General features: G+C 32.2%; 2 protein-coding genes across 2 annotated transcripts; one reads left to right on the top strand and one right to left on the bottom strand.

The window, feature by feature from the left end:
- Positions 1-308: 308 nt before the first annotated feature.
- On the top strand, positions 309-12,508 carry LOC105193250 (lipase 3). The gene is made up of 8 exons (XM_039449177.1): positions 309-491; positions 2,573-2,765; positions 5,028-5,142; positions 5,998-6,244; positions 6,350-6,505; positions 8,067-8,151; positions 11,799-11,956; positions 12,229-12,508. The coding sequence occupies exons 1-8, from the start codon at positions 333-335 to the stop codon at positions 12,382-12,384; spliced, it is 1,269 nt and encodes a 422-aa protein (XP_039305111.1). The 5' UTR covers positions 309-332; the 3' UTR covers positions 12,385-12,508.
- A 6,508-nt stretch (positions 12,509-19,016) lies between these two features.
- Positions 19,017-22,286, bottom strand: LOC105193241 (piggyBac transposable element-derived protein 4). The gene is made up of 3 exons (XM_039449825.1): positions 21,773-22,286; positions 21,084-21,701; positions 19,017-20,652 (listed from the first exon to the last, which is right to left on the bottom strand). The coding sequence occupies exons 2-3, from the start codon at positions 21,302-21,304 to the stop codon at positions 19,080-19,082; spliced, it is 1,794 nt and encodes a 597-aa protein (XP_039305759.1). The 5' UTR covers positions 21,305-21,701; positions 21,773-22,286; the 3' UTR covers positions 19,017-19,079.
- Between the last annotated feature and the right edge of the window lie 5,688 nt (positions 22,287-27,974).

Genomic DNA, 27,974 nt, shown 5'->3' with positions numbered 1-27,974 from the left:
CACTTATACGGGGATACTTTGTATACCTACGCGTGGAATAGTCTACAAAATACTATATCATTTCCTAAGTAAACATTTGATCCATCTGGATGGCGATATCATTATTTCTCTTCAAAATGTTTCTTGCGTTTATTACATTAATCGTTATTCATTACTGAAACAGACATAATGAAAAATTAACAGATGGTATTGACTAAAGTTGCATAAAGCCTCAGATGTTGCTATCATATATATAAACAATGTAAACACCGTATATATAACAGTCGTACGTTTAAGAAATTCACTTTACTTTTTTCTGTTTTGTCGAATAGTAAGGATCTTGTCGAGCAACCATGTTGTTACCGATTCTTCTCATCTCTATTCTGACATCCACAAACGCTGGATTGATAGATGATATAATAAATAAAATACCGAAATTGGATCCATCAGAAATGATACCAGAAATCCCGAATTTGTCACCTGATGTTCCTGAGGATGCAAAACTTACCACGGTGAGTGCAATCATTTCTTTATTTTCAATTAACACAAATTTACGTATTCAATTGAAATCAAATTTAAGAAATAAATAAATTGGAAACTGAATAAAAACCATTTTCATTATTATATTCAAAACGTGATTATTTTCTAAATAATTTTGAAATATCTATATGATAAGAGTCCTAATAAATTTGCAAATTAAACACAAACATTGCACAAGCTTAACTTATGCAGTGTTTGAGTGATTTGCCAGTCTACTAAAAGTAGACTGACTGCTATAAAATTAAATAGGAATTTTGCCGAAATTCAATAAGTAAATAAGTCTTTCGACGAGCAAATTAAAAATAATATAAAGTAAATATTTATTTTTAAAGAAGCAACTAAATTGAGTAACAAATTTGAAATTCTTAAGAATGTTGATTTGATATGTATGATATTATAAAAATTAATTTTTTAACAAGTGTTGGACGCACAGGGACTTCATCAGCGGTATCGTTTAAATGATAAAAAATAAAAAAAATTATTTTGCAATAAAAATGTCAATCTTTAATTTGGATTTAAGTTTTATTTAGATTTCTGTAATTTGCCATGATACTCAAGATGCCACTCCAAACGTTAAATATTTTCATTGCACAAATATTTTTTTTTTTACTTTTTCATTATTTAAATGATATCGCTTATGAAGGCTCTATACAGCACGAAACGCGTCTAAAAATTGATTCAAGTGATCATCGATTTTCGGCGATCCTGCGGGAAGCTTGCGGTGCCGCGCCCACTTATCCTAATTGTCGCTTCCGCATTAGTCGCGGACAGGTGGTTCGATCTTTGCGAGGTGCGAATTGCACGGCCGTTAAGTCTCGAATTTGGCATAATTTGCAGAGCGGCAGCGTTGCGCCTGCGGAAATCGATAGAGAGTGGCCGCTTACCTCCACCTCAAAATGGCTTCCATCCCTTAATGATCCTGTCATAGAATTTTCTTATTGCCGATGGACATATTCGTGTCCCCTTTCATACAATGGTTGGTGCGGCACTTTTCTTATGTTGCTTTTAAAAGGCCGATATTTTTGCTGTTCCTGCAAACAGATTTCCTGAGAACGGTGCATCTGTTCCATGGAAAATGAATAAAGCAGTAAGGGCAAGTCTATCGCATCCTGCTTTGTTAATTCTTCGGCGATAGTCCTCGTCTTCTCGCTTACTTTTGAGCAGGCGAGACGTCGAAATTGTTTAGCAAAGTGATCATCGCGATCGCCGACTCTTTTTTCCACTCGTTCTCTGGCGCTCATTTCGTAACTTTAATACACGAGAAAAAAAACGGTAGAGTGACACACACATAAAAATCACGCCGAGGGAATCACGGTTGCATTGAAAGAAAAATCTGCTTATAACTACCAAAGGTATAGTAAAATAGTATCAATTAAATATTTTGACAATCTAATGAAAAATGATTTTATTTTTCTAAGTATTTAGTATTATCAAATATAGTATAAATTATCAAAAACATATCAAAGACATATATTAGCTATATATACATGTGAAGTTGACAGAACGGAGCGAGAGGCAAAATGCAAGGAAGTCTTTCTTTGTCTGATTCTCTACTTAGTTATCTTTTAGTTTTGAGAATTTCTGTCAATGATGTGCGCGCATTATTGACAGAAAAGGACAGAAAAAGACAGCATTTCCCGCATTTTGCCTCTCACTCCGTTCTGTCAACTTCATCTTTAGATGTATCGGAATGGGTGAATGCTGGGTCTATCTTAGATGTCTATGTAAGTTACTAAATATTTGGAAAAGTATAACTATTTCTGGTTACATTGACCAAATATTTAATTGATACTACTTTATTATACATTTGGTAGTTATTATCAGTTTTTTTTTAGCGTGCTTTCGAGAGAGTCGGAAAGACGCAATGTCCGTGTCGCGGTTGAGCCATGCGGTTCTTTTAACGGACGGCAAACACAAGTCGTTACGTGACAACTAATAAATTATTATAAGTTTATTCATCGCATTGATAACATTTTTTTTTATTTTTTGCTAATCATATTCAATTCTATGATATAAACAAATTTGAATTCAAAGCAGTCATTCTGTTGTACAGATGCAACTAATAAGCAAATACGGATATAATGGTGAGGAGCATAATGTGACAACTTCTGATGGTTACATTTTGGCAATTCATCGGATAACAGGACCAGTAAATTCTACCGATTCGAATAAACCTGTTGCGTTTGTAGTGCCCGGCATTTTGTGCGACTCGTCTTGTTATACTATTACTGGCAACCGAAGTTTAGGTAAAGGAACCATGACGTAAATTGTTAAAACATTAAAGGGGTATGCCAAAGTAGCGGGATTTGTCACAGTTAAAATTAAAGCTTTAAACTTTCAGGATTTACTCTACTAAATCCAAGAATCATAATAAGTAATGTGTAAATTTAAATGTTTAGGTGTTCCGAAGGTACCAAAATGGCGGGTGCGCCATTGAGCTACAGCGTCCAACCAATTCCAGGAAGAAAATTTTTATATATGATATGTAGAATAAGCATAACTATATAAAATTATATATAAAATATGTATAATTATATATTTTTTAATATAAAGAAATTTTTATTTTAAAGGACCCACTCAGAAATCTTAGAAAAACTACGTTAAATCGAAAAATGCTTTAGACAAAAGTTTTATGGCTTTGAGAGGTATATAAAATATCATTGAATAACGTTGTTAAGGTCGGGATAAGGTTACTTTGCATTTTTTAAATAAAACTCGCCATTTTTTCTTGCATACACTAGCTTACTTCGAGTTAAATATTTTCCAAGTTATGAGACTTAAAAATTACATTATTTACAATATTGTAACTTTTCTTTTCAAAGTTATCAAACTTTTGTCTGAAACATATTTCGATTTAACGTAATGTTTCCGAGATATTTTAGTGGGTCCTTTAAAATTGACACCCTATATATGTATATTAAAATATATATAATTGTACATTTGTACATATTTTGTACATAGTTAAATATAATTATGCTTATTTTATATATAATTACACGTAATTAAATGTATAAAATTTTTTTTTGCGGTTGGTTGAGCGTTGTAGCCCAATGTCGTAATTTACCATTTTGGTACTTTCGGAACACTGAAACTTGCACATGATTATGATCCTTGGACTCACAATCAGTAGAGCCTATCATGAAAGTTTCAAGTTTAATTTTAATTTTTAAAAATTCTGCTATTTTTGGTATGGGGAAAACCGGGGCTATTCGGAACACTTTTCTTTCTTTTGCGTCTCCTGATTTCCGTATCTACTAAAAAAAAAGTAACCGATTTGAAAGGTTGAATCTTCCCCTTCACAATGCTGTCATGGATAAAACACAGAAATGTACCTGCTTTAAACTACATATAAGAATCGACCAGTGACAAGTGTTTCGAATAGTTCTCAGTCCGGGATAATTCGAATCCAATCCGGGAATATTCTTAAATTTGTATTTTTAGTTAAAAAAAATGTAAAGAAGCTGATGTTAAGACTTTATTTTATTACGAAAAGAATATATAGTATTATTTAGAAAAGTTACATATAATAAAAAAAAACAAACATACAATAGAGAATTTTATTGTTTTAGTGTTTTCGAAACAAGTCAAAGACTATTCGTATTTTGTGTAATTACATCTGTTGAATACTAAATTGTGTATTTTGGTTCATAGAACGCGAATGTGGAAGAAAAAAATCATCCGAATGACGGTTCGATGTTTGTTGTTTCAAACAGCTCCGGCGTAAATCCTGCGCATTATTACGTATGGTACAAAAATAGATACAAAAAGTAGATTCAAATTGTTGCAAATACATTTAAATGACACTAAATATTCAAAGTTTTGAAAAAAAATTTTATTTTTTTTACTTAAATTTCGAAGAAATGTTAACTGTCAAAAATTACTTCGACTGTCGCAAAACACATTTTTTCACTATCACGACTTCAATATGACGCCGACGCCGACACCGTCGCCAACAAAACTTTATTTAACAGTGTTGTTACATTAGGACGTGTTTACAATATTTAAAGTGAATTTTTAACATGTATCCACAAAAAAATGTTTTCATTTTTTTGAATTGCTCTGTATTTCGAATAGCCCTGGTCTTCCCTACTCCTTTTCAAATGAGGAAAAATATTGTTGCATGAACATGCAATCATATTCATGCAATTATATTTAAATATTAAATTGTTTTTTATTAAAAACCAAAAAAACTTTTTTGTTCCAATCATAATCATGAATTAATAATTTCGCGTGTATGCATAAATTCATTTTTATTTTAAATCAAACATTAAAATAAGATATCAAAACACTTTTTATATTCACGTTTTATTGATTGCATTAAAATAATTGTTATATTATTTCGGAATTCAAATTTGAATTTTTTTATATTGTATTTGGATTAATTCAGAAAAAGGATATAATCGTGTAAAATGTAGATGTTTATCAAATGTTTATCAACTTTTATTTGTTTCAGCGTCGGTATTGACTATATTTGTCTTTGTTATTACATTCTGATATTGCTCTTTTAGGGTTTGTTCTGGCGGATGCAGGGTACGATGTGTGGATCGCTAACCCGCGTGGCACTACGTATTCTCGTGAACACACAGATAAAACAATCTCGGATAGGGACTACTGGAATTTCAGGTAAAAATTGATATACAGGGTGTTCATTTAAAAAGTTTCCAGCTGATTACTTCGAAAAAGTTGAAAGGTACAAGAAACAGTTAAAATATTTTTCTGTAATTTTGAGGGGGAAAGAAAGCGGCATTCTCAATTTTTTTTATTTGGAGGGCGTTTTTCAATATAATTTGAAAGTCAAATTTGTTTTTTTAAATGTATATTTTTTATTACAAGATCTTATTTTACATAAAAAAACAAGTAATTTTTGTAAGAAACATTTCTTTGTTCGATCACTATTTTAGGAGATACTTATAAAAGAAAATAGCAAGGCAGAGTTACTGCATAAAATTTCGTTATTTATTGTAACAAATGGTCAAAATGTTCTCCGTTATTTGCTAAACAATAATAAAAGCGATTCGGAAATTCTGAATGAACATTTTGAACATTTGTTATAATAAATGACGAAATTTTATGCAGTAACTATGCCTTGCCATTTTCTTTTATATTTCCTAAAATTGTGATTGAACAAAAAAATGTTTTCTACAAAAGTTACTTGTTTTTTTTTACGTAAAATAAAATTCTGTAATAAAAAATATACATTTTCATTAAAAAAAAAAAAACAAATTTGACCTTTAAATTAGATTAAAAACGCCTTACAAATAAAAAATTGAGAGTGCCGTTTTTTTTCCCCCTCAAAATCATGGAAAAATGTTTCTTGTACCTTTCAAATTTTTTGATATAATCAGCTGGAAACTTTTTAAATAAACATCCAGTATGTATACCTCTACATAAATGTTTATGTAATTAGATTTATTAGTTTTAAGGAAATAACTTTTTTAATTAAACATAATTTATGTATATATTGGTTGCATACTATAGTTGGCACGAGATTGGTACGATTGATCTTCCAGCGAACATAGACTATATTGTGAAGAACACTGGCCGTGAAAAAATGTTTTACATAGGACATAGTCAAGGTACCACTTCTTTCTTCGTCATGGCAACGGATCGTCCTGAATATCAGGAGCATATCCTGGAGATGTACGCTATGGCTCCGATCGCTTATTGCGGCAGGATGAAGAGTCCCCTTTTACAACTGCTGTCACAGATTACCGAACTTGGGGAGGTACGTGACTTTTATGTTAAAAAAGTTGATCTCTCTCTCTTTCTCTCTCGATGCCAAATAATTCTTCAGAATCCGATAATTTAAATTTTGAATGTACTATTGCAGATTGCGCAGTTTATTGGCGTGAACGAATTCAATCTTAACAACAAATTAACGAATATAGGTGCACAATTAGTATGCTCCAATAAAGCTATTACCCAACCGATATGCGAGAATGCGTTGTTCCTAACAGCTGGATTCAATTCTGAGCAATTTGATTCGGTATGCCTTTAATATTTATTCATAAATACGTTTTATTCTTCAAACATACTTTTAAGGGACTGCTGGCGACAGCTTTGCTTTACCAATTGAACTTAATATTTTTCACCTAAAGTTATCTTTTTATTGATCACTCAAAATTATAAATTCTTTTCCATAATTAAAGTATAGACAATAACGCATGGTGAAATCAAATTTATACAAAAAACAAAAAAAAAATAAAAAAATTTAAAAATTTTTTAATAATAATTGTTATTGATAGTTTTGTTATCAACGTCTCACATCAACTTGTAGTAACACAACAACTTTGTATAAAAATTTTATACTTTATACATATAAAACAAGTATAATTCCCACTGAAAAGCAAATAGGAACAATTTTGTGTTTTTAGAAATGAATTAAGAACTTCAGTATAAGAAAAAACTTTGAAACTTTGTGCACATATGAGCGTGCGTGCATCGACATAGAAGTTTGTAGAGATATGTTGATGTTTGATACAAATATTAATATCGCACGCATACATAAATCATTTCAGCCGGTAAAGCTAATGTCGCCAACAACCCCTTAACGGGATAATGAAGTCATGAGTTTCACCAATTGAACAACGATACGTATACGACCTATAATACATACGTGCAATTTACGAAATATCGGTACATCATTATATACTACTACATCAATATTGGACGTACAGATAAATTTTTGTATAAACTTTTGATATTGAATTAGGTATGTAAGGCCGGTCGATTCTTATTTCAAGACCATCTTAAGTAATGACTTAATAAGATGCTACTACGAATCTCTGATGACATCTTAAAATGGTACTTAAGATAATCTTAAATAAGAATCGAATATCCCATGTGAAAATTACATCATAAGCCAGTCTAGGCACTTAATCTTTTTTTCTATTCGGGGGCAAGAGTGGAAAACTAAATAGCGCCCAAAGACAGGGAGGCGACGCTTCGTCCGATTTGGCGTTAAATACGTGTACTATTCAGGCTTGATATAGCTATTCTTAATTCAGTTATAAAATTATTATGGCGCTAAATTGGGGCTGTATATTCCCGAAATATAACTCAAATAAACAAATGTCAGCATATTGTCTGCGTATTGACGAAATTTCAAGATTGAAAATAGTTACATAAATATCTTAAGATGCGTCTTCGTATATAAGATAAATGTAATTATTATATAAAAGAGGTTTTCTGATGCTACAAGAATTACGGCAGTATGCTGCTCATACAATTAAAAATAAAACATGATTAATCCTTAAGTTTAAAAAAAATTTTTTTTAGTTTTTTAACAGATGTTATTATTCTTATTAGCTTAATCTGTATTAAAACTGTAAAGATTTTATTTTACTGCGACTTAAGGTTTACTATGTCTATTGTAGACCGAGACTTACAGTACTCTCAACTATATTAATAAATTAATTGTACAATAGATATTATTTTGCAATATCAACTGTAGGCATTAACTAGAAATTAGTAATTTTAATTAAATATTTATTTGTAATATTGTCTTAACTATTGTTATTTATTATATTTATGTTTACTGTCATTAGGAACGTTTACCGGCAATCTTAGGACATTATCCTACTAGTGCATCTGTGAAGCAATTTCTACACTATGGACAACTCATCAAGTCTGGTAACTTTATATTAATAAACTAATCCTTAATTATTACTAGAATTTATTTGATGCTAACAAAAGTTTCAGCTAAGTTTTTCTATGTTATTATATAAATATTCGATAAATTACAATAGGCTCGTGTGTGTTACCAATCAAAAATTTTACATGACAATTGAAAAATATAAGATTTAAATGGAAAAAATCTTATCTAAGTCTTATCCTGAAATTCTAAGTGTAACAGTTAATATCTTTAGTACTGACCGCAAACTTTTTTAATTTTTTTTTTTTTATATATTTTTTCGAGAATGTCTGAATACTGCAACTTACGGCTTTACTGTAGTAAATGTTTAAGTAAATACTACATACTTATAAAATTTTATGAAAATTAGTGATGACCGACTACAAAATTCTCTTTATAAATAACGCATATAAAAATTTGAAAGCAACTATTTAAAAAATGTAACTATCACATTTGACAACTGTGATTGACCAGTAATATTATCTTCATGTTCAGGATTAAAACTTATTAAATAACTCACATATATGGTCGCCCAATCAATTTAATTAAATATTAAATATTTTTATTACATAACCAGTATTTAGTCGGTTTTTTATTTAAGACCGCTTTAAGTACAATATTATCTTAAAATCTAATTAATCAATCATAAAACTGTATTAGCATCTTAAGACATTATTTAAGACGGTCTTGAAATAAGAATAGAAAGAATACCAGACAAACAATTTTTAGCATTCACCAGCAAAGTAATTGCAAATGATCGATCTGATTATGGCATATACATTTATAAAAATCTACCTGTGATATACATTATATTTTAAGGGGTTACACTACTCTGCAAATTTTTTTTTTTTCGATTTTTGTTTTATTGGCTTAAATGATGTATAAACTATCTAAAAATAATATCCAAAAGCAATTTTGGGTGAAAACCGACTATAAATAATTTTTTTATCTTATTTTCGTAAGCGCCTTGGAGCGCTCTGAAACGTTTCAAACGGCCGCTCGGCTGCGCGCTGCATTTTAAGTGTATTACAACTCTGTTGGTAATTTTTTCCGATAAAAGTCAGTTATACTTCTTCGAAGCGTTAACAGATGGCGTTAGAAATATTTTCGAAAAGCCATATGACGTCATTGTAACCGTTAAGCTAACGGTAAACACGCAGCAAGCAATTCCACGTGCTACTCCGAGTTACGCGCTTATGTGCTTTACTTCAGTGTTATTAAGTAGTTTTTGATAACAAAATGAGTGAGAAAGTGTACAGTGGCAAGAAAGGAACCAGATCATCATCAACTCGTGCCAGTATAAACAGAATTTCCAACAGGAAGCCGCCCGGCCGCCGTAGCTTCGAAGGCGACACCGAGGCAGTTTCTAGGCTCGCGAAAAAACTGAAATCTGCAACATCCAAAGATGATATTGAAGTCGATAGTGCATTTGGCTACCGCATTGTAAATTTTATTCATGTTTTTACCATGTTGTCGCAAATTCTAGTGTGTCAAAATTGCGCAGGTAATGTTACTTTTTCGGAGTCGTGCATACGCGGTCTTGGATTTAAGATCGTTGTACAATGTGAAAAGTGCGGAAGTACTACTATTGACAGTAGCCCTCTAATTAACGGCAATGCTTTTGATATAAATAGACGCTTCATCTTTGCTATGAGACTAATTGGTATTGGGATGCAAGGAATACATAAATTTTGCGCGTTCATGTGTCTCCCAAAACCAGTGACTCAAAATTCATACGATAAAATTGTGAAATGTATAGCAATAGCTACGGACGCTGTGAAATGTAAAGTCTTACGTGAAGCTGTCGAAGAGGAAAAGAAGATTTCTGTAGAAAAAGGACAACATGAAGGACTGTCAGTGTCGGGGGACGGCTCCTGGAGAAAGCGTGGCTTTTCTTCTCTTTTTGGATTTTCAACTTTGATTGGATGGTTTACAGGAAAAGTAATTGATATTTTTGTAAAATCGAAATACTGCAAGGGGTGCGAACATTGGGAGAAGCAAAAAAACACCGCTGAATACGAAGAATGGAAAAATGTACACGAAAACAACTGTCAAGTAAATCATAGTGGAAGTGCAGGAAAAATGGAGTCCGACGCTATAGTTGAAATGTTCTCGCGTTCTGAGTCTACATGCAATGTTCGATACGCTTACTACATCGGAGATGGTGATAGCAAGACATACAAGAGTATCCAAGATGCCAAGCCGTACGGTGATTTTCCTGTGACTAAAAAAGAATGCATAGGACATGTGCAAAAAAGGATCGGAACAAGATTGCGCAATTTGAAGAAAGAAGCTAAACATCTTGGTGGTCGAGGAAAGTTGACTGGAAAGTTGATTGACGAAATGAGTATTTATTACGGACTGGCTATACGTCGAAATATAGATTCGATAGATAATATGCGCAAGGAAATATATGCTACGTTGTACCATAAAATATCGACGGATGAAAATCCTCAACACGACAGATGTCCCGAAGGCGAAGATTCTTGGTGTTCTTGGCAAAGAGCTAAAGCCTCGCATACTCTCGAACTATATACTCATAAACCAGCTATGCCAATGCAAGTATTCGATGCTGTTCAACCAATTTATAAAGATCTAACGAGAGAAGATCTTCTCTCCCGTTGCCTCGGAGGATTCACTCAGAATGCGAATGAAAGTTTAAATTCCATCGTTTGGTCGATAGCGCCGAAAACGATATCCAGCGGCAAAACCGTGGTTGATATTGCAACTGACATCGCTGTAATTACATTTAATTGTGGTTTTCAAGGACTATTAGATGTTATGAGCACATTTCAATTGAAGATTAATATACAATTATACAACTTTGTCATGGAAGTCGATCGACGTCGAGTTACAGCCGCCAACCGCTCAGCATCGAATAATCTAAAAAACACTCGAAAAGACCTTGCATCATTAAGAAAAGAGGCTCAAGAGCAAAATGAATGCTTGGAAGGGCAGTTATACGGTGCTGGGATAGCAGAATAAAGGTAAAAAAATTTGCAAGCCAATAGTTTAAATATTTCATATCGTAAATGTGTCATGAAACTTTAAACGCGTTTTTCTCGAAACTAAGTTTTTCAAACTTGCGTTGTCAGAAACTCAGTCAATTTTCATCGGATTTACTTGAAATTTTAACTGTAGCTTCTAAAATAGATTGTCTATGGAAGTACACAGGGTTTTTAAGATTGATAAAAAATTACATTTTTTATGAACAATTTAAAGTCGATTTTTTCCCCAAAAAATGAAAAAAAAATTAAAATTGATGCCAATTTGTGAATTTTCACAAAAAAATTAAAATCCTGTGTACTTCCACAGAAAAACTAATGTAGTTTAAGAAAAAATTTTTTTTTTTGCTCTAGGTGGCGTACGAGTGCTGAAACCGACTACGCCGTTTACCGCTTCAGAAAAAACATATTTTCCAATAATATAGTGCCATGGCGCCATTTTGTATTATAAATTAAAATAAAAAATATTTTTGTACACCTTAATACATGTGTAATTAAGCCATAAAATTTCATTTTAATCCATTCGTTAGTAATCGAGAAAACAATTCCCAAAAAAAGGTTTATTTTTCAGTGCGCCAGAGTAGTGTAACCCCTTAAATTCTTAAACATTTTTGTAATAACATCACCAAATCTATTAACAGGAATAATGATCACATCGGGAAGGTTTCAACATTATGATTATAGGCTTGGTAATATAAAAAAATATCACTCACTTTTTCCACCAAAATATGATGTGAGCAAGATCACAGCACCGGTTCATCTGTATTACAGTGAAAATGATTGGTTAGCGAATACTAAGGTTCGTATTTTTCTGTATGTAAAAATTTATTTATATTTTAAATATATTTCTTAATTTTAGATGTTTGATCATTTATCTTCCTTTAGGACAATTAAAGTTTTTTTATTTAATGTTCTAATACTAAGCATCAAAATGATCCTTGTTTGATGCTCACTTGTTACAAGTTGTAAAAAATCTCGAGTTTTTTCTATTGACGTTAGCATTCAAGTATCTAATGAAATTATAGATTCACATTTTTGTAAACATTTTTAATTATATTATAATTTTTCTAGGATGTGGATAAGTTGAGCAACGAGCTGGGCAATCTTGCCAGTAAAACCTTAGTAGCGGACAAGAAATTTAATCATATCGACTATATGTGGGCTAAGGATGTGATGAAGTATGTATACGAACCGATACTCAATCAAATGAGTAAGGCACGTCAATGAAATGTCGGCAGCTTTTCCTCGGAATTCCTGCAATGATTAATCCACAGAATTTGCCTTTCTCGTTGACAAATGTATTTTATCTTTAGATCAATGTTTGTGTTTAATGTAATTCAACGTATACTGATTTGAGTTATTAATCCCTTGTTAATGTTTTATGTCATTATAAAATATTTTATCTGTTTGCAATGTAATATCTATTTTGCATTTTGTACTTATCCTTATAAATTCCTATTCCCTTATTTTATTATACGATTTATTTCAGCACTCTCGCTTAAAATTCTCATTTATCACTTATTATTATTTTTTCTTTGCGTCATCATATAACATATTTCAATAATAAATAAAAAATAATTCTTGAAATTTAAAAAATTATTAGGTAAAAATAGATCGAATATGTAAATCATAATAAAAAAAGAAGCGTCTACATATGATTTCGATGATACATATATAAAAATTCATGTCACATCATGGCAAAAATAGCTATATTACAATGATAAATACGATAAATATCTATGATATTTAAACAATTATATATCACATATGGTGATATATTTATAAGTAACTAGATTCCACAAATTTTAAAATATAGCAACAATGTAAGGGTTTTTAAAGTTTTTTTTTTCCCCCAAAAATAAGAAATATTATGCATTTCTAATTTTTTTTATAGTAGACAGTAAAGTTTTCATTCATACAGTTTATTTTCCTCAAATATAATAGACTTAAATTAATTAAGTTTTCGTTAAGTGCGGCGAAAATATTGAAGTTACCTTATTTTTTTCAAAACTCTCTTAACGCTATGCCTTTATTGTATATTGTATGGTTTTTTATTTAAGAAATTCTTCGTCGTTTATCTGTTGACAGTGCATGCTGCTCGCGGGTGACAGTTTCTTATTGCCAACACTTTGTGAACAACAAATTATAATTAAAAACTTTTATAATTTGAAGACGTATACGCAGCAATATACATAAATTATTATGCAGATTTTGTTGCATGTTTTTATTATGTTGCTCAAGAGGAACAACGAATTATTTTTTCTATCATATTGCTGTCATATTGTTGATAATATAAAATACCAATGATACTACTCTTTTACTCGTTTACTCGTTTACTCTTTCATCATTGATTGCATGTATAAGCAATCACGTGTCTACAAATTCATAACGTATTTTTCTTCAATTCAGCAAATGCATAGCAAATATATAGCCAAACGTGTAGTACATTAATTTTCTCAACATGATGTTATACATAGAGGGTAAAGTTGGTATTTATGCTGCGCTGGGATGTACTACGCTGCAGAAGTAAGAAAGAAATAGAAGGATTAAAGATAGTTCGCTCACAACCATTCTAGATGTTATGTGCCTTCATGCTATATTAGTATTGTATTGTGATTTCAGTTCTTTACTGTTAATATTAACGAAAATGTCGTGAGTTAAATTAATTTTTTTATGTAAAAGTAGCTTGTTCGTGTATCAGAATCTACGTAAAATGATTACTGTAGGAAATGTAAAAGGCATAATGGTAATGTCATGATTATGTAAATGTAGAGTGAAAGTAAAAGATGGAGTACAAGCAAGATACAAATGCATAGCTCTTGTGTTCTTTATTTAGTTTGATATTTTTTATACCTTACTTGTTTAGAATAAATAGCATTTTCAGCAAGCGGGATTTATGTCGTAATACAAACGCTGCGTGATTGGAAAGCAGCATCTGGGAATCGATTCTGTAACTTAGGTGAGATTGTTCACTTGTCACACTTTCATCTCATGTGAAAATATTCACCCGATTCTGTAACTATAAAGTGAAAATACGACATCACTAGAATACAGATATGGGGAGTGTTGTCCAAGACTGGACTATTTTTTCACGTGGTACTGTAATGTCTGTGACTCATTTAATATATTTTATTGTAGAGGAGAGGAGGGTAATATGGTACCCACTTTTATTTTATAATAATTTTGTTTATAATTAATATTTTTTATGAAAACTTGAACGATTACGTTCGTCAAAGTGCTATTTGACAGATTTTAGATTCAAAGTAATGAGATATTTATTATTTAGGATGTAATTTATAAAAATTGAATGCTCTGCATAATCGGTGGCAGAAAAAAAGTGGTTGTAATATTGTGCTATTTATAAAAATAATTTAAAATAATTTGTTTAATATAAAAGTAACACAGTATCTTGTTATAAAATTATGTATATTTAATTTTCTATTGTTTAGAATTTTTCTGATTTAGAATTTTCCTGCGTTCAGAAACTTTAGAAATACCATTAGAAATTTAATTAAAAATATTATTTTCTTGTTTAACATGAAACAATAAGCGTAAAATGATCTTTAATGTTTCTAGACAGCTTTCTAGAATGACAATCGATTTATCGAAGAAATATTACAATATAAAAATTTTGCTTAAGAAACCATATTAATGACATTCTATGTTATTGTTTTAACTGTGTATAACCAAATAAAAAGATGAATAACAAAAAAAAACTCAAGTAAATGTACATTCGTATGATAATAAACTCAAATTTAAGAATAATGAAGAAGTATGAGTTAAAGAAGAATTAAAAGTTAAAGATGTACCTTGAAAAAGTTTAGAAGTGCTCAAAAGTAAAACTGCCTTATAACAATTGTCATTTATTACGTATTGTTATATTAGCATCACTAAATAACGGCGGGCTACTAAATAAATAACTTCATAAGCAATTGTTAGATAACGTCACCTAATAATGGAAATAATAGGGGTAACCATATTGTCGACAATAGCCACAATACCCTCTTTTCCTCTAATAACTTACTCCTTAAAAACCAATTAAAATTTATATTTAGTGTTATATAAAATAATCACACATTTTGTATCATAAACTAATTAGGTTAGTATTCATTCCATCTTTATTCTACATATAATACATAAATATATACACACATATAGAATTAACAATTAATATTCTTGTTTAATTCCGTCCCAGTCGGAAATAGTTCATGGATACGATGTCGTTTCGATGTCGAAAATGTAAGTCAAAAAATTTCAAAATTTTTGTTAATTTTGATGGATTTTTGACTCCAATTTTGAGTAATTTTAAATTTTTATTCGACCTCAAAACGACATCGTTTCGAGGAGTTATTTTTGTTTTTCGAAAATATCCGGTAAAGCACGAAAAAATAATTTATACTTTCTCTTTTTAAAGAATTATTTCTGACTAAGCAAAATAGTTTAAAAATGAAGATTGTTTCGATATTTATTCGAATTAGAACTATTGTTGAAAGTATCATCTTATTTTTGTAAATTTAAGGTAATAACGTTATTGATTACATTTAATTTTTCAAAAATCGATTTATTTTTATGTTTAAAAATGAAAACAATATTCACTTCTTAAAATAAATATTGAGAACTATATTTTTAACAAACAAAGAATGACTTAAGAAAACTTTTCTTGGAATTTTTTCGATTTCCTACATAACATATTTTTAAGAACATTTCTTAGATTTTTTTATATAATGTAAACCTTAGAATATTTTAGAATACACATATATAAAAAATTCTAAAAAAAATACATGTTTCTCAACATTTTTTTAAAGATTCTAGGTTTAGAGTCGCTATTTGTCCTTAACGCTTCGCCAACGGGACACGTGTCAGGCGTCAGAGAAGAACGCCGTCTACTTAAAGAGTCTTATAATTTCTTTTTGACAGTAGGCTTCTCGGTAAGGAGCGTGGGCGACCTATTAGAACTGCAGTGAATGACAATTGTTAAAGCGATTTATTGTGGTGTAGGTGCCGAGTTCTTGAAAGCCGAAAAGGTTGGAGTACCCGTGCCTATCAACTTCCTGGCTTTTACGTTTGCTGTAGAGTCCTATATAAAGAGAGAAGCGACATTGATGTCCGTAGCTCTGATTGGTAATCTGATTGATACTTGATTGGCTAAGCGAGCAGCCATATTGTAACCACAGCTAGTTGCAGAATGATACAAATGGTGTTTGATGACGTTAGAGCGGTCCCAAAATGGCGGTGGAGGACTCAATTGGATACTGAAGGTTGTGCTGGGGGTTCGATGTCGCTTCTCTCTTTATATAGGACTCTAGTTTGCTGACGAAACTTATGCGTATCTTTCGTCGAACAATGGCGTATTCGCTTTCGAAAGAAAAGAATTGTTACTACGCAGAATCTAACAATAACATATATTTATATATAAGCTATTGATATAGTTTATATATAGAATACGCGCTAAATACAATTAGAAAAGCTGGTATCTTACCTTACATGTGCGAATGTGCTAATGGACTAAGGACAGTTGTTCACATATTGCAGCAATTATATATTACTTGATACATGCGAGATATTTGTCTCGCATTGTAAGACTAGCGGAAGCGTTAATCAAACATTTTAATGTTGGAAAAGTTAAATCTTGTGATAAGTAAACGACGACAGTAATGAAGACTGTCATATTTCTATTTATTTAATAATAGTAAAATAATAATAATAATAATAATAATAATAATAATAAATACACTATGTTCCATGAATTTTCGCTTCTATTTCTTTATTTGCATAAGTATAATTTTAGGAAGTAAATAAATAGAAATTTATCGATATAAAGTGAATTTAAGGTTTTTCATTTACAAAGGTCAAACAAAGGTTTGTAGATGACCTAAACTGTTGTCGTTATGTTAGTACAAGATAAGGAAATTATATGTATTATGTGCTTAATAAAGTTAAAAATTAATATATATTTGAAGAAAATGAAAGAACTACTACAATCTGTTAAATTAATTTTTCTGACTGAAAAAATCTCATACAAATTGAACAAGAATGCCTTTTACGGTCGCAGCTAGGTCTTCGTGCTTGTATTGTTTGTGTGATTTTATATATTTTCCTCAAGTTCAACAACTGCGCACCGAATTAGTTTTCAGTTATAACACAATTCTAAATTGAACAAAATTAGTAATATCATGTATTATTAAATATTAACCCTTTTCTTCCCTAAAAAAACTGTAAAAGTAATTATTGCGAAAAATATCACCTGAAATCTCATAGTTTAAATTATGTGAAATCTATAATTTTATACTACTGTTTGCACAGATGTGTAATTGGAGGTAATTGTATTTAAAAACAATTTGATATATGTCAATTGGATACATTTTAAAAAATCAATTTTTATTTTTTTTTTACATGTTCCACCAAATTAAAAAATCTGAAAAAGATATTGAATATAATATGTCATACGACTTATCCATTAAATTTTTTCAAAAATGGCCAATGTTTCAGATCAAGAGATAATACGATTATAAAAATTTTAGATTTTTTAAAAACAGAATTTGTAGCAAAGGACGACAAAAAAATTAGAGCTTGTGTATATGGATATCCTTTATAATCATGAATTTTTTTTTAATGATGAGAAAGATTAATTTAGATTTAACGGAGAAAAAAAGTATTAATAAAAATTACATTTCTTGCTCTTGATATCTCGAAATTGTGGAGGTTTTTTGAAATAAAATTTGGCACAAAATTTTTTTTTTATCTAGGTGGATATTTTGCCCTATACAGGATGATTCAAAATGACTCATGTGTCCCTGTAGAGACGTATTCTTGGATAAATTCTGAGACAATTTTTACTGTACAAAAATTTTGTCCGACGCTTACTTTTTGAATAATAAGACGATAAACTTAGCGAATCACGAGCCGTGTACACATGGTAGACAAAGGCGGCACAACTCACCGTCCGACGCGGGCGTTTACCCGTAAATTAAGGACTCCAACGACGTCTCATCGCAACGAACAACGCTAGACGAAATCCGACAATACGGTCGTGTTTCTTGATTTACAAAATGCCGCTTGGTAAAGCTCGCTCCGACGCTCAGTTTCGGCACAGCAGCTGTTCGCGATGAAAGGGACGCTAGCCGCTCCTGCCAAGTGCAAACTTCGTTCCGTCATCAGATTTTTGAACTTTAAGGGCACCACCCCGGTTAAAATTCATCACCAATTGACAGCCACATATGGAGTAAAGCCGATCTTGAAGCAGTAGCTCCTTCGCCACCGTTTCGTCCGAGATCGAGGGCCTTCCTCTATCGGGCTCGTCGTGGACATTCGTACGGCCTCCAGAGAACTCTCTACACCACTTCCTCACAATTTTGGTGTCCATGCACTTTTCTCCATATGTGGCGATGAATTTCAACCGGAGTGGTGCCCTTAAAGTTCAAAAATTTGATGGAACAAAGTCCGTTCATGGTGAACGACGCGTACAATAGAAAATACTATATCATTTTGTGAGTAAGCAGTCTATCCATCTGGATGGCGATATCTTTTATTTCTTTTCAAAATGTCTCTTGTGTTTATTACATCAATCGTTATTTATTACTGAAGCAGACATAATGACAAATTAACAGATGGTATTGACTAAAGTTGCATAAAGCCTTCGACGTTTCAATCATAAACAAACAATGTAAACACGTATATATATATAATAAGACTCGTGCGTTTAACCTTTTAAGTACGGCGCGCTTGTCCGCAACACTGTATCCGTGGGACGGCGCGGCTGGCCGCGGATGTCACAAAAACCGTTTATGACAGTTTCCATTACGACATTATATGGGAATAGAGTTATAAATAAATGAATTATGATCTCTTTATACATATTCATGTAACAACATTGAAAAACGTTATTATTAATTAATTACTTATTATTATATGCTACATTTTAATTAATAATTTATTTGTGTATGATATATTTTAAAGCAAGGTACAACGCAAAGTCCAGCATCACAGTTCTCACATTGGTAGCGTGATCTTCGTCTTTTATCATTCTTTGCGCACACTACACAATTTCGCAACGTTTTTTTGGTTTTAACAGTTTTACAATATGATGGAAAATGTGGTTCTGTTAATCTTAATGGATGGTCGGCAGTAGAATTATTGCGATTGCTGCTATTTTGGTCTAACTTCTTATATTTTTTTATTATTTCTTTTAATAATCGTAGATGAAATTCGCGCATTGAATATTTCTCATTTTTTTTCATTTTGAACAAACAAAACGCATTCCAAATAGAGACATCGAGCAAATGAAAAAAATATTTCTTATACCACTTAACACTTTTTCTGATGGATTCTACGTTTGTTATCACTTTATCGCGGTTATCGACAGCGCCCATATTTACGGTATAGTCCACTATGCAGGATGGTTTTTGAATAACTTGCTGTGTTTGGTAATTAATTTTTTTGGTATTTATGAAATCCGCAGTGTGGCAGGTGGACAGCATATATACATCGCGTTTGTCTTTCCATTTCAATGCTAACATATTAGATGAACTCCGAAAACACATTTCACCTGCATTTAACTTTTCCGTCATTTTAGGCATATCCTTCCTTCGACGTTTCACAGTACCGCACGCATTCGTTTCATTGTCGTGGAGATAACTAAACAAAACCGGACTGGTATACCAGTTATCAACAAACAATGTGTGTTTTTTTTTTAAATATGGCTCTAGTAGTGTAACAACAATTTCACCTGCTTTCCCGAGAGACTTTTCTGTTATGGTTTTTATCGCGGATTCGCTGCCTGCATATACAATAAAATTTAAAACGTATCCAGTTTTACAGTCACAAAGTACAAAAGATTTGATGCCGTATCTATTCCGTTTTGATGGAATGTATTGCTTAAATGATAACCTGCCTTTATATAATAATAAACTTTCATCAATACATAAGTTACCAAACGGCCTAAAAGTATTTTTAAACGAAAGGCGAAGCATATTATAAAATTCTCTTATATTTGCTAACCTATCGGAACTAGCTGTCGTTATCTCACTAAAATGTAATATGCGTAGTAGAAAAACATATCTATCTCTACTCATTATGCGTCCAAAAATGGCAGTATGCAGAAATTTATCTTTTGACCAGTATTCGTTGTAATGTAACTTTTTGACTCGCGTCATTAGTAATCTAATTGCAAGAAAACAATACATCTCATTCAGAGTTGTTGCTTGTTCGTGAGGTTTTACAAACGAGCACATAAAATTTTTCATTTTATGTGTACGATACTCATTAGTTCTTTTTACGACAAATGCTACTAATTTTTCGGAAAAAAATAGCTGAAAATAGTCTAACGTAGTAGCACGTCGATTAATTTGTGTTGTTATTCCAGAGTTACGTGGGTTAAATTTATGTATTTTTGGCTTCAAATTTTTATGCATCCAGACAATATCCTTGAACGTCGCCTGTAAAGGGCTATCAGAATCAGAAGATTTTGGTGAACTCACTATTCTTCGTTGCAATTTTCTAGACAGAGAAAACAATTTCTTTAAACTTAATAAATTTTATTGTATCCAAACAAATTTGTTATTTGGAATGATCCAAATAAACCAATGTTTGAATCAATAAGTACGATTATTTGAATTTGAAACAATACGTATCTTTATCTTAAATAAATCATTTATTTGAAACGAAAGATATATTTTCAATATATTTTGCCATTTTCATATAAATAAATTATTTGTTTCATTGTTTGTATACTTATTGTATTCAAATAATATATTATTTGGTTGAAAGATATTACTTTAAATGATAGGGTTATTTCTATCAAATAATAGAGATTGTTTAAACGAAACAACGAAATTTTTATTCAAACAAATAATGTTTCGTATAAGCACATGTTATTTCAATGAAACAAATTTCAATCAAATAAATAGGAATACTAAATCTAAAGAAACCTTTTTTTCTGTGTACGACTTGCATTTTTGTTTAGTGCGTTTTCAATTTCAGAGTCCACTTCCGACTCATCAAAAATTGATCTCTGCCTTCTGTTTTGGATTGACATATTAGGGTCAAGAATTCTACAAAGTTGTAAATATATAAAGTGTAATGGTAAAAAAACAATACAATAAGAGTATTTATACATGGTGATTCTCGCGCCATGCGCAACAAAAGGCATTTAGAGACTAAATGTCGAGGCCCTAGACCCATTCACGTATAGGTTAGACATGCCTTTTGTTTCGCATACCGCGAGAATCATCCTGTATTGAAATATAATGCAACAATATCTGACATTGGTGTACCAAACAGTAAAAGATTGTCTCGGAGATTTCTTTGCTGAAGTGGTGCACGTCAAGTGAAACAGAATTCGTTTATTCTCTGATTAACAATTAGTAATTTGCGATAACTAGTCGTCGAATAGAATTAACAGAACTTTCCAAAGCGTATGAATAGTAATGTCGAGCGGCGCGGCGGTAAATACAGCCGATAAAGACTGCATTAATGTTATCCACTATAGTGGCGTACCGTTCAAATTGGTGGTATCCGCGGAAAGCTACTGTAGTGGCGTACCGTACCTAAAAGATTCATTAATTTACATTTTCTTACACAAATGATTATAGAACAACTCGAAAAGGTCATTACTTACGTGATGAGAGAATGACAGAACCAGAAGGCTGAAGAAATATAAGAATCTCAACGCCATTATGTGATCAGTGACTGGAGCTTGGTTTGAAATTATATCGATACCAATTTATATGTTTTTAATTGTGTTACCCCATTTCCATATAAATAATCAAGATGCACGGTTGCGCTCGCGCCAAGTGAACGCGTTGACGAGAAACCGCGTCTCTTTATATAAGTCAACAAAATTACCAATTTCAATAATGGCTGAATCGATAGTAAGTAATTTTGAGTGATAACTTGAGAAAAAATGCATAATAAAAGTATTTTCCTTTTTTTTCTCGTAAATTTTATGTAAGAAACGCTATCGTCATCAAGCAAATCTTGTCGAGTGGTGCTTGCATATGAATGTCATGGCCGTAACCTCTCCCAAGATAACGAATCAAGTTTCCTTATTTGAAAATGTCGAAGAGAATTAATATTCTAGTCGAATCATGTAGACCAGTAAATAAGTGTTCAACTTACATATATTAATTACATTTATTATTTTGTACATAAAAAGTTAATGTCTTACAACACCGTAATTGTTATTATTCTTTAATGTACACAGAAAAAAAATAGTATTAAATTAACAATTTATTGTTTCATATATAAGCAAGAATATAAAATTTTTCTGGTAGAATTTATAATCTTAAACAGACATAATTTGCTTACACGAAGAAAAGAATTTTCTTTATGTAAACAAAATTATGTCTGTTTAAGATTATAAATTCTTCCAAGAAGATTTTATATTCTTGCTTATATATAAAACAATGAATTGTTGATTTAATCATAATTTTCTTCTGTGTAGTGTTGTTTTATTTTGAAATAACCAAGAGAAATGTAATCGCAAGAAAATTAAATGTTAGAGGATCAGAAGATGTAAAGAATGTTAGAAGTAAAGTTAGTAAATAATGAAAACATATATCTTTAGAACAGTAATACAAAATGCTGTTGCTTTGCGAGCATCAGTATAATATACTTGCAACATTTATTATTAAATTGTGCAAGATGAAACCGTATGCAAAATGTAATGAGCTTCATCCACCTAATATTCCAGTGAGTTCTTTTATTATTTACATGAATATGTCCTTTATAACGTTAGAATAGCTGATTAAAGATAAAAATATCAAATGGACAAGAAAAGTAATAAGAAAAGAAAAAAATTTAACATTTACGCAAATTTATTCTATTAAATCAAGATAAATGTTATATTAAGTCTCTTTATTAGTTATAAGATGAATTTTGTAATAATATGTTAATGTAATAAACTTACATGAATAAAAATACATGTTCATACAATTTATGGTTCATAGTTATAAAAAAGATAATGATTGTAAAAAAAAATGTTGCAAACAGAGAGACTTTTTATCGCGAATAAGTAATTATAGCAATATTTCATGTTGCTATTGAATATTTTTTTGAAATAAAAATCTACGGTTGTTTCAAATTCTTCTGGCCTAATTTCTGTATATCCACTTTCGTACCATGTGTTTTTGAACAAATTTCTAAATCTTGGTAATGAAAATTGAAAATGTGTTAATGATTGCAACTTTAAAATAGAATCTTCTGAATGTAATTTGACTTCTAAATCTAGAAGCATGACAACATCCAAAAAAATTTATAAAATTCTTCCATAAGCGGAAACCATACACGTCTAATAGTTGTCTCTATTTTCATGTTAAGGAACATCATTATCATCGTCGTCCTTCCTTTTACATTTTTGACAAAGAGTATCGCTGGCAATGCTAGCATACATTAGTCAGCCATACTAATCTGCATACCTACCCATATGCACAAGCTGTTTTTTACATTTATTGTATTCTTTCTTATTCAATTTTTCTTATTGTATTTCTTATCTAGCAGTGTCAAGATTTTGTACATTAAACATTTTTTATTTTAATAAATTTTTTAAATTTTCTATTGTTTTCTCTTTAATTCTTTGAGATAAAATATTATATTCTATTAAAATTTTTTTTAATTTAATACATCCACTTGGGTTAAAATAGAAAGTGATAAATAATAGACATGCTCGTATTGATGTTAAAAAACGTAAATTTAAAAATTAGGTCAGAGAAACGAGCTAAATAATTTGGATGTCAATTGAAAACTTTTATTACATTAGTACGCAAAAACACAATTAATTCGGAACGTTTCTGCTATACTTACAATTAGTCTTTATCAGCCGGAATAAATAACTTAAGGGGTTAGGCCAGTCTAGAGTTCTCAAAAAAGGCCTAACTTTGACAATTTATTCTTGAAGTAAGGAAAAAGGAATCGAATTTCTCTCTTTCAGGCTTTATTAAGCATGTATTTAAGTGTATAAAAAAATTTTTATATTGACATTTTGATAATGGCGGCTACTGGGCCAATCTTCGGAATCACCTTTTTCAAGAGGGCCTCTACGGGCGACGGTGATTCTAGGAACTCGTGCTATCTGAAACAAAATAAAGAACGGGATTTAAATTTACATAAGACTTGCTAGTAAAGTACGTATGTTTTTAGCTTTATATCAATTTTTCGCAAAATGGCGGACTTGTAAAGAAAAGGTTCAATTTTTGACCGAAAAAATGAGCAGTAAATTGTTTATAAAAAAAAAAGTTGCAATGATAACAAAAAAATCGTACGTAGTTTACTAGATAATGTTACTGTGAAGCTACAGTTAAAATTTCAAGTGGATACGTGCGATAGTCTCCGAATACCATCGTCGCCCGATTTGAAAAATGCAGTTTCGAGAAAAACGCGTTTAAAGTTTTACGTGCTGAAAATTTTGTTATACCTTCAGTCTGCGATGCCTGCGCCGTACATTTCACCTTCCATGGACAAGTGGAACTCATCTTCTTCCTTTCTGGATGCCTTCTGTTCGATTCGAGACCTTTTTGCAGCATCTGAGAGCGAACGGTCGGATAATTTGATGCGGTTTTGATCAGTCTCTTGACAGTAATTGTAGCAGTTTGGCCCAATTTTGATGCCTATGTTCTGCATGACTCTCATGGCACTTGTGAGGCCATCATTATAAATACCTGCAGCAATATATACAGCTGTGTCAAGTACATTTTTGCCACTGGATGTCACTTTCGGGGCCATCGACCATACTGTAGCGTTGAAACTCTCATTACTGTTTTGAGTGAAGTCGCCTATGCAACGAGTGAGTAGGTCATCTGGTTAATTTTTCATAAATTGGAGTTATAGCCTTGTATACTTCTTCATGTAAAGGTGGTTTATGTGTATATTCGTCCAAAGTTTCAGTGGCCTTGGCCCTTTGCCACGAGCACCACGAATTTTCTCCGCTCGGGCAGTGATCGTGCTTGGGCTTGGCATCTGTTGATAATTTGTGATCTAGCGTTGCGTAGATCGCAGTCCTCATTTTCTGTACAGAATCATGATTTCTGCGTATCGCTAGACCACAATAAATTGACAGTTCATCGATCAATTTGCCAGTTAGTTTACCTTTTCACATACAGCTTGATGAACTAGCACTTTCTAACGACCTTTTGGGGAACCATTAGAGCCCTCAGGCCCCATTGGTACATTAGTGCAGAAGGTAAGAGTGGTAAAAAGGGGACAAAAGGAAGCCGCGGCAGGTAGAAAATGCGCTCGTCGCCCGCTCCGAACGCTTCGACACTACAGCGGATTGGACAAGGAAAAAATGTTTTTTTCACTATTCTACCAATTGAATAATGTTTTTAGGACCCTAAAGTGTACTTTAAGTAAAAAAAAAAAATTTTGATTTTTTGAAAATCCTAGACTGGCCTAACCCCTTAAACAAACATCTTACAAGTTTTCCCAACGAAAGATCAGTTTGTAGTTTCGATCGATCCATCATTTCAAAATATTGAAAATGTGTTCTCCGAGAAATAAATGAAAGATTGAATCTATGATATCTAAACGGTAATTTACGAGAACGCAATGAGTTGATGAGTTCAGCGGTTACTGATATGTGATAATCTCGTATGCTTGGAAGTCGCTGACTCGGGTAAAAGAGACTCGGTCTCTCTTTGCATTTTACGCAAAACGCGACTGCGCCTCTTGACCAATACGACCGGGAGAATCATACATAAAATTATATTGAATTGTAAATCTTGTGAAAATTGTGAATCTTGATAATCACAAGGCGAGTAATTAATTGATTCTAGAAACGCGAGTTTTAATGGAAGATTTTAACGAGCGAGCAAAATTCTAATTGTAGCAGTAGTCACAATCAATATGTCGTGGAAAATTTTTTGCGTAGTAATTTGGACCTAAAATGTGTTACAAAAAAAGTCAATGATTTTTTTATTCAACTGCAACAGAATCGAATAGCATTTACGGTCTGCAATTTTTTCGAAATAAATAAAACTTTGTTCAGTGGTGTGAGTATATAATTTAATTAATTCATTACAATTTCTATAGAAGAGAAACTCTTTTCGAATTGTAATGTAAATAATAGTTATTAAAACAATTAAATGAAGTAAATTTGTTTTTCAGTTTGTCGGGGTGATCTTCACTTATAAATTTATCTTTGTTCAATTTGATTAACAACCAAAATCCTCTCTTCTTTTTTTTCTGAAAAAAAGCATATAAAGAATATATCGAAATTATTGTTGTCGCTTTTCCGCAGTGCCGATTGATGCTCTCGTTGCGCTAACTTCGTGAACGGCTGTCATCGCGGAGATCGTGTATTTTGACTTTGTGTATTGAGGGATTAATAGGGTAATATTAAATTTCTAACTTGTGTGAAATTATGTAACATTAAAAGCTCTGTAGCGCGCGCCTGATAGCAATTCAGTGAAATCTTTTTAATCCACGCACACACATAACAATTAAGATTCCGTTTCACTGTAACGTGATATTTCTTACAGCGTTACTTTTAAGTAACTGATCGTTAAGCATGAAATCCGAACGGTTGTATCATACAAATACAGAAAGCCCACAAGTCAGAAAGAAATCATAACGGCTCGAGTGAGAAGGAAAAACAAATTAATGTGTTCTTCACCGCTGAGTAAATAACACTAAATAAATAAATAACAATAATGAATCTGGATTTTCACAATTAAATAAGTCATAAAATATAAATAATTTACATACAAAAACTATTACAATTTTATAAATAAATTATATAGGTTAAGTCCAACGTATAAAAACTGATTATGAATAAATTATATAAATTAAATCAAACATATAGACACTTGTAACGCTGGTATTTTCTCGGTGCGGTTACGGGATTGTGTTCAGGATCGGTTGCTCGGATGTGCTCGCCGAATGTCCGGGTTCGTGTAAATGATAACGCCGTGGTTTGGTGGTGAAAACAAAACAGCTTAAATGTATTTTGAAACGTGAGTTTCGTACAAAATAATAATGTCCCGATATCTTTATCGGATAGGATTGAAATACACAAGTAGTGTTGCGGCACCAGAGTGCTCGGTTACGCAATAGTCGGATCCGCGCAAACTAAAAGAACGGACAAATATAATTCGCGGCGTAACTTAATACAAAAAAAAAGAACGGATTCGGATGACTAATGAAACGGACGGACTGGTATTATGCGCTATGCGCTCGGAGGTAGCAATCGGAGTTGCTCGGTTAAATAATAATCGGTCCCGCGCAAAATAAAAGAACGGACAAAATATATTAAATAATAATCGGAGTCGCCGTGAAGAGGCTAACTTAACGTGCGGTTTAACGGGCCGTGATTAGCCCGCGCGACGGACGGTCGCGATCGCGGAATCGGCGGCGTGTGGTGCAGCGGACGGCTCCGCGATACGCGAGAGTGGTCGACGTTGGAGACCTAAGTGGTCTCACCCCGTGGGGAGTAGGTTTACGGATTGAGCCGGAGGAAGGCGTCGAGAATCCCCGAGAACGGACTTGCGGGACGGACGGTTCCTATTGGCCGAGAATACCCAGCCGCGGAAACGACGAGTATTCCCGTCGCGGACGGAGGATGGGATCGGCCGAGTATTCCCAGCCGTTAGGACCGACGAGTATGCCCGTCGCGAGAAAGTTAGAACGAGAATACCCTAGCTAAGGAGCGTCGAGGATACCCGGCGCAGGAGCGGAGTAGGTGCGAGATCGGTGGCTCGGAGCGATCTGATTTCGGCTACCCGCTGCCGGCTTATATAGCGGTCCGCGTGGTCGCATGTACCAATCAGCGTGCGCGGTTGGGCCGGCCGGAGTAGGAACGCTTGCCGAACGCGGTGCGCGGCACGCAC

This window comes from Solenopsis invicta, chromosome 5 (assembly GCF_016802725.1).
Source record: "Solenopsis invicta isolate M01_SB chromosome 5, UNIL_Sinv_3.0, whole genome shotgun sequence".
Taxonomy (NCBI): Eukaryota; Metazoa; Arthropoda; class Insecta; order Hymenoptera; family Formicidae; genus Solenopsis; species Solenopsis invicta.
This window is presented reverse-complemented; position numbering and strand designations above follow the sequence as displayed.

What these genes read in the sequence shown, in the direction of transcription:
- LOC105193250 (XM_039449177.1), top strand. Translation starts at nt 333, where the DNA reads ATGTTGTTACCGATTCTTCTCATCTCTATTCTGACATCCACAAACGCT. An exon ending in TACTGGCAACCGAAGTTTAG is followed by an intron (nt 2,766 to 5,027) that starts GTAAAGGAACCA and finishes TTGCTCTTTTAG; the next exon opens with GGTTTGTTCTGGCGGATGCA. An exon ending in TGGACAACTCATCAAGTCTG is followed by an intron (nt 8,152 to 11,798) that starts GTAACTTTATAT and finishes ATCTATTAACAG; the next exon opens with GAATAATGATCACATCGGGA.
- LOC105193241 (XM_039449825.1), bottom strand. Translation starts at nt 21,304, where the DNA reads ATGCCTTTTGTTGCGCATGGCGCGAGAATCACCATGTATAAATACTCT. An exon ending in AGTCGTACACAGAAAAAAAG is followed by an intron (nt 20,653 to 21,083) that starts GTTTCTTTAGAT and finishes TTCTCTGTCTAG; the next exon opens with AAAATTGCAACGAAGAATAG.